We start from the raw sequence: 8355 nt of genomic DNA, 5'->3' as shown, positions 1-8355 counted from the left end.
AGAGTCCTTCTCCCTGCTCCGCCCGAAACGATTAGCTTAACTGACTGGGAGGGAGCTAGGGAGGAGGAAGTATAATCAAGTTTTTAATTGAAAGTACACAGACACATACACATAGAGGTGGGAGCTGGATGCTGGCAGAAGGAAGAGTTTCGGGATATCGATCTTCTACCTCAGCGATCGCGACCAAACTGCAGCAGGATTTTCACTTTCACAAAAGGACTTTGGGCGCGCGTGTGTGTTGGTGTGAGTTTGGTTTGGAGTTTGGGGATTACTTTTTTTTTTAAACTTCTGTCCGCCCACAATCCCCGGGCGCTTGGCAAACTTTGCCTCAATAATCCATCCGGCGGCTTTTATCCGATTCAGCCAATTATCCGCGGGGCGCCCTTTTGGTTAATGGGTGAGAGTGCACGGTGTATGTGCTCTGCATGTTAAAACTTGCTTTTGAGTGTGTTTTTTTTTCTGGGAAAATTTAAGCGCAAACTTACCATCGGTTGCTGCGGTTGATCCTTCATCGTGTCGCTGGCGGTTTCGTTCTTGATCACGATGGATTGCGTGGTCAGGTGTTGTTGCTGCTGATGCTGCGCCGTCTGCTGCTGCTGTTGCTGCTGAAGACCCCCTCCTCCGGGGGGTGGAGCGCCTGGTATAGGGGGATGGCGAGCTAGGTGCTGTTGCAGTTGCGCCTGCTGCTGATGCTGATGTTGCTGGTGCTGATGCTGACTCTGGCCTAGCAAGGTCGCGGCCGAGACTGCTGCTCCTGGTGTGCTGGTTTGGGCACCGGAGACGGTCACCAGTTGCTGCTGCTGCTGCTGCTGTTGCTGCTGCTGCGATTGCTGCTGGGGCACCTGCACCGCATTTGGTGTCGAAGGTGTACCACCGCTGGTTGTGTTCGGTGATGGATGCGGAAGCGAAGCCGGCGCCGGACTGACGGCTGCGTTCTGCGGTACGTTCTTCGGTGTTGCTCCAAGATTCAGTGCCTTACGACCACGGCCACTCTGTTGTGGAGAGAGAAAGGAAAAAGCACGAAAAGGTAATTCATTAGTACTAAAGTCAACAAATCACTTCTGCTACAATTTGTGATTATACTAGCAATACGTTATTCAATGCTTTTGCTATGTGATTTGCCGTTAAGGATGGCTGTAAATTCTAAACGAGAATGTTAATGTTGACTCGGGGAAAGTGCTGGAACAAATTCAACCTCAAGGGGGCGCAAATTCCACTTTCACCCCAAGAAACGCAATAAACCAAGTTCATGGCAAAAAGCAAATGTGGAATTCAAATGCTTTGCATCGATTTCCATCCGATCTCCTTCCTCACCCTCAACCTTCAGCACGCTTTAGTGGTTCCTCAAGAGATGTTAAATTTCCTATTGCATTCAACCAAACATTAATCTATCAAAACTAGCAATATATTTCCTAACTACATCACCACCAGCTTAGCATTGAGCTGCTGCCTCTATAGCACCACAACCTACGCGAAAAGCCGGCAACGCCAACGGTTTTTACCGCAATTTTACGATGCCATACATTAGCCCTTTTTGCTGCCAAACTCCTACACGATGTGCAGGGACCACCACAACACCCCGCGCCATTGCAACGCCATTACTTTCGCACCATAACCATAGGGAGTGCGCAAATGAAAATTTATAGTTTTCACGGAGCGGAGCTATTTGTTATTAAATTATAATTTTTCAACGGCGCGATCCGTGAGCTACCTCAGAGGGAGTCGCAATTGTCTTATGCTGGCTCGCGCGGTTTGGTCGACCGGGTCGCGGTAGAAATGGGGACAAATGTATATATATTGCCAGCCATTTCCTTCATCAAGCGAGCGAGCGAGGAGGGTGATTGTATAAGAAAGAGAATGGAAAACTATAAACTAAGACTCCGCAAGGAGCACTTTGGCCTCTCTGGGTGGTGCAGCATCTAGCACTAACTTCCTCCCCTATCATCGTGGCGTATCTAATAATAGTAAATACTAATTAATGGTATTAATAACAATTCATTTCAGCACCACCGCTCGCTCCACCACGCCATCCACTGATCCTTGCTGAGTCACAGCAGAGCACTAAGTGGGGGTGGCATTCGCCATTTCTGCTTCTCGAGGTCCGCAAGCGCAGAAAGTGCACGAAACGCACAATGCAACCATCGCCGGTCGCTGGTCGTTGGTCGTGGCGTCTTTCGAGAAGAAGTTCCAAGTTGGCGCACTCTTCTTGGTGTGCCACAAACACACGTACAGTGCACAATGTGCGCTGTTGCATCGTCAGCAGAGAGGAGGACTCCCGGAGTTGGGCGGACGAGGGGAGTTCGATAAAAATACATCCCAGACGTTCCCAGACTTTGGCCCAAAGAGTGTGCGGAGGTAAGGACCCCCGAGACGCCTTTGCACGCCTTTAATTATCGTTATTATTCATCCGTTATCTTGGCTTCGACACTGGCACACACAGAGACCCCACATGCCATGCCATAGCCTGGGTTTTAGACCGACGGAAGGGACCAAAGGGAAGGGGGCGGTGTATGGGGTCAAATTGAACCTCGATCGAGGCGGCACCGAGCACGGCCGCTGCACACACTTACACCTCCGTCGTTTGGGAACATAGTGGGCCTGGCATGCCCGCCCATTCCATGCAGCAACAGCAGCACATGCGATGGTACATTAGGCACAGGGTGACAGGGAATGTTTTTGGGCGAAAATTTGACTTTTACGGACCATTAATTTCATCTGCAATCAATTTCAACACGCCACCACCACCCCTGGGACGCGTGATGCAACACTTTCGGCGTGCATTAGACGCAAACCGACACCCAGACCGACGGTAAGTGAAGTTATGGACATGACATTTCGTGCGAGGAATGAGTTTTGGTCAGGGCAAGGAGTCAACGATGTGTGTAGAATGGTGCTCCCGCTCGGTTTTCGAGGCAAAATGGCCGCCATCCTCTCACTCTTTAGATTGTGTTCCCCTGCGACAGCGCTTGCTGCGTTTGCTAGTGACAATACAGTGCCACGTTCACACGCTTTTCACGAAGATAAATACAACGAGATCTAAGGAAGCGGATCGTAGGTGGTGCTGCCCGGAAGTACCAAACAACCACAGAGCCTAGTTTGTGTTGGTAAATGTTAAAAATAAATAGATTATCCTGCACGAGAGAGTCTCCAAATTCCTACTCAGGTGTACCAACTACCCGCATACTGTGGCTCGGTGTTTGCATCATCATCAACTGCTTTGATAGCAAATTTTAGGTGACCAACAGCAACCACATACCGCCCGGTTTGCCCGAAGAACACCTATCGTCAGACGGCTCCTATTTGATGAGCCAACCAACAAACATTCGGTCGGTTCCGTCGGTGGAGCATCAGCAGGACCGAGAGCGTGTCTCCCTCATGGCAAACTGCAAGCGAAAATGATGATGCTGCGCACCCCGCAGGATGATGGATGCCCCCGGGCCTGCTAATTTTGAGACTAGAACGTCCGCGTGTGCGCCCATCCGGTGGCGCCATCTTGCATTCGACAGCGGGAGCCATTCCAAGCCATTCTAGAGCGATTGTGTGGGTTTGTGTGGGGTGTGGTTATTGTTGGCTGTACGCCGCTACCATCATCGCTTGATGGATCGCATCTTCATCATCTTCAACGATGGGAGACCAATGTAAACAACCATTTCTTCCTTGATTGCTTCCCTCCCTGGCACGCTTTCACCGGTTCGCCATCCGAGGGTGGAACCGTTTTTGTTTTTTCTCATTTTATAAAAATAGTTTGTCAGCACATCCTCCAGTGTATGCTGGGTAAGCAAGAGAAATGACGAAACGTTGATAGGCTTCTCACCACGGCTGCCTGGGTCCTGCCTGGTACAAATTGAATGATGACGAGGCAACAGCGAACCAAGGTACATCATATCATGTGCTGCCTTTGGCTGGCTGGTTGATGCTGATTGCTGAATTTGCATACCAAACGGCGCGTAACCACCCCTCATCTTCCCTCTACTCCTGGGTGCGCGAGCGCAGCAAATTCTAATTACTTCCTCTCGAACGGCAGAGCGCTGGAGAACTTTTGATTAGAATTTTGCGTCGACAACGCAGGCGAACTCACGATCAATGGCTCGACGTCAGCCCCTCCCTCCCCTTTGGTCAGTAACAAGCACAATCACACTTCTTCTTCTCGTCAAAGTGGGGAGCTGGGAGCAAAATGACGGAAATTAGGTAAACTACCCTGCCTGTGCGCCCGAAATTGGTTTTCCCAGGGTTCTCCGAAAATGTTGTTTTTGAAAGTTCGCAATGAGCCGGTAGAAACTACCACCCATCCCCGGGGGAAAGCGCCTAGTATTCCTCGACCAAAAGGATTCGCATTTTTTTATTTTATTTTTGGTTCGTTCTTCTCTTACATTTGTTACATGAAATGGCCCGCCCTTAGAGCAACTTGTTGTCACAATTTGTGGCAAACAACTTTTCATCATTTCGAGCAACCTCTTGCTGATCTCGTCCTTGACATCTTCGTCACCGTCGACGTTGTGTCGTTGCTTGTCAGCAAACCGTAGTTCGAAAGTCATTAATTATGTTCAATGTTACGTGCATGGTGGTTTGAGGTTGAGCTTTTCACAACAACATCGTGCTGTGTGGTGCAAGGGAAAGCCAGGTTTGAACTATCCAAAACAAGGAGCGTTAACCGATGGCAGAGTAGAGTAGAGGCAGGGAGAGTTCTGTTCACTTTTTGGTGTAATTAACTCGCAACTTTTCAGCAACAGAAACATATCAACATCGCAAGGATCTGGATGTTGGGAATGTACTGTTAAAATCACACAAAAAAGGTAAATGAAATGTAATGTAAAACCAGCACCACTACCAGCCCCTTTAACCACGTTGCTGAGAGCAGGAAAACAAACAACAAAAACCTTGCCAGCTCGATAAGGGTGTGTGCGAGTCCCTCTTCTCCTGCTAATGCCCCCTGCTTTGGTCGCTAATGATCGGGAAACGATATTTTCTAACCAATGGAGGCCCCACGAGGGGGCTCATTAGCGCAGGAAACGTGTGCGCGCGTCAGCATAGGGGCGCTGGCGCTGATTCCTTGGTCCATTTACTCCGGGCGTGCGGCTGTGTTCCTCAGCATAACCCTCGATAACACTCGAGAGGGGGGGAGACCATGATTTGGCCGCTCGTCGAGTGGTGATACAGCCGAAAAGGTAAATATTTTCGATTCTAATGATGGTCCTCTGTCTCTCTCGCTCTTTCTATCCATTCTCCATCATTAGGGGGGGTCAACTTCACTTACAGCACACAACACATACGTGCTCCAGTTGGGGGGCCACTAATGATCCCAAAGTAAAACTGATTTCATGATGGCGAATGGCGATGCGTTTCTCTTTTGTTTAATCGAAGTCCAAGTATTTGCGAGACATCATTCATCATCCGCCTTGACGCGGTTGTCCTGTCACAGCTCCCCTCTCTTTTTATGCGGCTGCCGAGGTTGGGGCGTTCCTCTTTCCTAATGATCCCTTCTTGCACGCCGGCGAACTATTTGGCTTGCCGGAGTGCCCGAGGGTCAATGCGAGTGGGTCTCTCGAGCTCATTTTAGGTCATGTCGTTTATGACAAACAAGTGTTACCGTGTGGCGGTGACCTGATTCACGGTGGTGGTCGTAGACGAGTCACATGTCACACATGTCCCCACAAAAAGCGCCCATTCTGGCCAGTAGCTCTTCTTGGCCTTGGGATGCATAATTTAGCACAAAAAAAGAGAACCTCATCGAAGGACTTTTCCTCTGTCACCCTCTGTGGGTCTGTCTGACAACAAAAGCGATCGAGAACGTAAATTAATCACCTATTTATCATTTCGTCCTTGAATGGCAACACAATGGGGCTGGGCTGGGCAACGGAATGAGCATCGGTTTTCGATAGAGCAAAAGTTTTGCACAAAACTTGCTTCCCTTCACACAAGCTCACAAAAGACAAGACATTTACGAAGACGCACACATACGCACGCACAGGAAAATGCCCTAGGCACCCGCCTCAAGCGGAAGGTCATTAGCTGTCATAACAACTAGAACAGGTGAAGCCCATCATCATCAACGTCGGTCCTCGGTTCCCGTCGATGTTGGCCGCATGGCACAGCTGGCGTTTGTCTCAGAAGGAGAAGATGGAGGTGAAGGAGGGCCGGCGTGGCACGCGTTGTTGATATCGATCTAACAAAACGCAGCAACAACACGCAGAACACAGCCCTCCTTCCTCCCAAGAATCACCGCCCGTTGTTTCAGAGTTTGTTTCTGGCCATTCTGGCTGGAGTTATAGCGGAGTTCCCTCCGCTCCCTTATGCCAAGTCATCAAAAACAACACAAAAAACAGCGAGGGTGGCAGAAAGCAATTCGAACTTTTTCAACCAGGAACGGGGGCAAAAAGGGGCGCGCAGCTCACTTTAAGGCGCGTTCCGGTCTGGCAGAACAGTGAACCTTCTAACGGTTTCTCCTTCCAGCCCTAGAACAAGAAAAAAAAAACCCAAAATCACCGCAGAACGCACCCAGGATGGAGTTTAAAGCCGAAGCGGCTAGCGAGTCTTGCGAAATGCTCCACTGTCCGAAACCTGTTGGTCTTGGGGCCAACACAAAACACGCCAAGGGACGGAGAGAAGAGAGGATCTTGGGACTCTCCTCGCCCATTTTAATGGGCATCCTTTTTTTGGTTGTTTTCGGTTTCCCCAGCCTCTGACCAGCCTTATCCAGCCAGCGAGCGTCCTTTCTGCCGCCACATTAAGCAGCAACGAAGAACACGGCGAAGGAGCGACGAGATCCGGTAATAACCGGTAGCGCGTCCATTCCAAAGAAAAGGGACGAAACTTTTTGGCGGTCGATCCCAACAACCACCCCTCGGGGGGCTAGGATAAGTGACCAGACAGACCGAGACAGAGGCATGGAAGAGTGGCATAATCCTGGGGAAAGCCCTCTATACCGTGGCAGAGTCTCGCCAGACACCGTAGACCGCGCCCTCTAGGCAAGAATAGGAATCGCGCGTTCCGGTCAATCGACTCGATTCCCTGGGACCAAAACAAGGGATCCCTTGTTGTTTGTTTTTCTTTTACTTCTTCGCTTTTCTGCCCTAATTCTTCTTCTTTCATCTAAAGGGCATGCTAAACACGAAATAAAAGGCACGATGCTAGCGTACGGGCCAACTTACCGTCCACAAACCAGTAGCACCGTAACCGTCTTATCTTGAGACTTTCTTTTTGGGTTCCACGGGTAGCCAAAGGGCCACAAACTTTGCCTTTTTAGACCCAGGACCACCAACGATTTCCCGAAAAAGGACGAAGGACTCAACATTCGCATTGAAAAAAAAAACTTTCCTCTAATTCATTCATCTGCCTCTGTTACGGTCGAGATTATGAATGAACCTGAAGCTTGATCCTTTTCCTCATCTTCCTGTCGCCGTAGGCCGGACATAAATGACCATAAACGAGCATAAACGAATTGGGTTCAGTTGAGTGACCCTCGTTCCCACCAAAAAAAAACCACAACGCGCGGCATTAACGAACGCAACCACCGTGCACCCAATCGTTAACATCCGTCAACCAACCAGCTGATCGCGCGCGGTCGGTTCGGCGTGAGTACTCCCGTGGTCCAGGGCACGTGTGTCGCGTGTCCGCAAATTGCAATATTGAAAGTGAAAATCGAAATCTCCTCCCGTCTGTCTGCCTCCCAAAAATATGTCCCACCACCATCATCATCACCATCATCATCAACACCGCATCGTGATGATCGAATAAAGCGACACCAAGCGAGAGAGAGAGAGAGGAAGAAATGACACAGTTACGTGCCTCCACCGCATGGTGCATGGTGCATGGTGCCGGGTGTGCGTCCGATGAATATTTTAATTGATGGCAAACGAGCCCCCCCAGCACCACCGCCACCCTCCTACGGCTGGTGTTAAAACCACAACACGCATCAACCCTCCCTCTCGGAAAGGCTTAAAATGCTCGATTGGTGGTCGGTTCCATTTCATTCACGAATCCACCGACGAACCACCGAGCCACCGAGGAACCGAGGAGACGATGCAGCGAACAGCGAGGACTGCATTTCGCATGGACTGCCGCTGCGCCGGTGCAACAGCGTGCAACGTGGTGCTGACGTTCTCTCCAGCATTTCGTTCGTCGTGCTTTTCCGTGTGCTTTTTTGTTCGAATCGAATTCGCGCGCACGGCTGGTGGGGTGGTGTTATGCGCTGTTATGTTGTGCGTGTTGTGTGCCGTTTTTTCTGCTTTCGCTCCTTGCATAATATTATTTTAATCTTTTTCGCTTGCGCTCTTCGCGGGCGGCGCCAACGCGTTTCGCGCGCGTATCAATGAGTGAGAGTGCAAGCGGCACCGGTCGCGACACCAGCCACCAGTC

The 8355-nt window shown here is 50.2% G+C and overlaps 2 protein-coding genes across 6 annotated transcripts in view; one reads left to right on the top strand and one right to left on the bottom strand.

The window, feature by feature from the left end:
- Positions 1 to 8355, top strand: part of LOC126577598 (high affinity cAMP-specific and IBMX-insensitive 3',5'-cyclic phosphodiesterase 8) — a 403282-nt gene that overhangs the window by 44213 nt on the left and 350714 nt on the right. The gene's annotated exons all lie outside the window — the stretch shown is intronic.
- LOC126577593 (DNA N6-methyl adenine demethylase) overlaps positions 1 to 8355 on the bottom strand; it is a 127221-nt gene that overhangs the window by 17772 nt on the left and 101094 nt on the right. For all 3 annotated transcript variants that reach the window (XM_050239342.1, XM_050239344.1, XM_050239343.1), the window contains one exon: positions 486 to 992. In XM_050239342.1, the coding sequence (XP_050095299.1) occupies positions 486 to 992 (507 nt within the window). The remainder of the gene's footprint in view (positions 1 to 485; positions 993 to 8355) is intronic.

Source organism: Anopheles aquasalis, chromosome 3 (assembly GCF_943734665.1).
Source record: "Anopheles aquasalis chromosome 3, idAnoAquaMG_Q_19, whole genome shotgun sequence".
NCBI classification, from domain to species: domain Eukaryota; kingdom Metazoa; phylum Arthropoda; class Insecta; order Diptera; family Culicidae; genus Anopheles; species Anopheles aquasalis.
The sequence above is the reverse complement of the archived record's forward strand: the minus strand, read 5'-3'. Positions and strand labels throughout refer to the sequence as shown.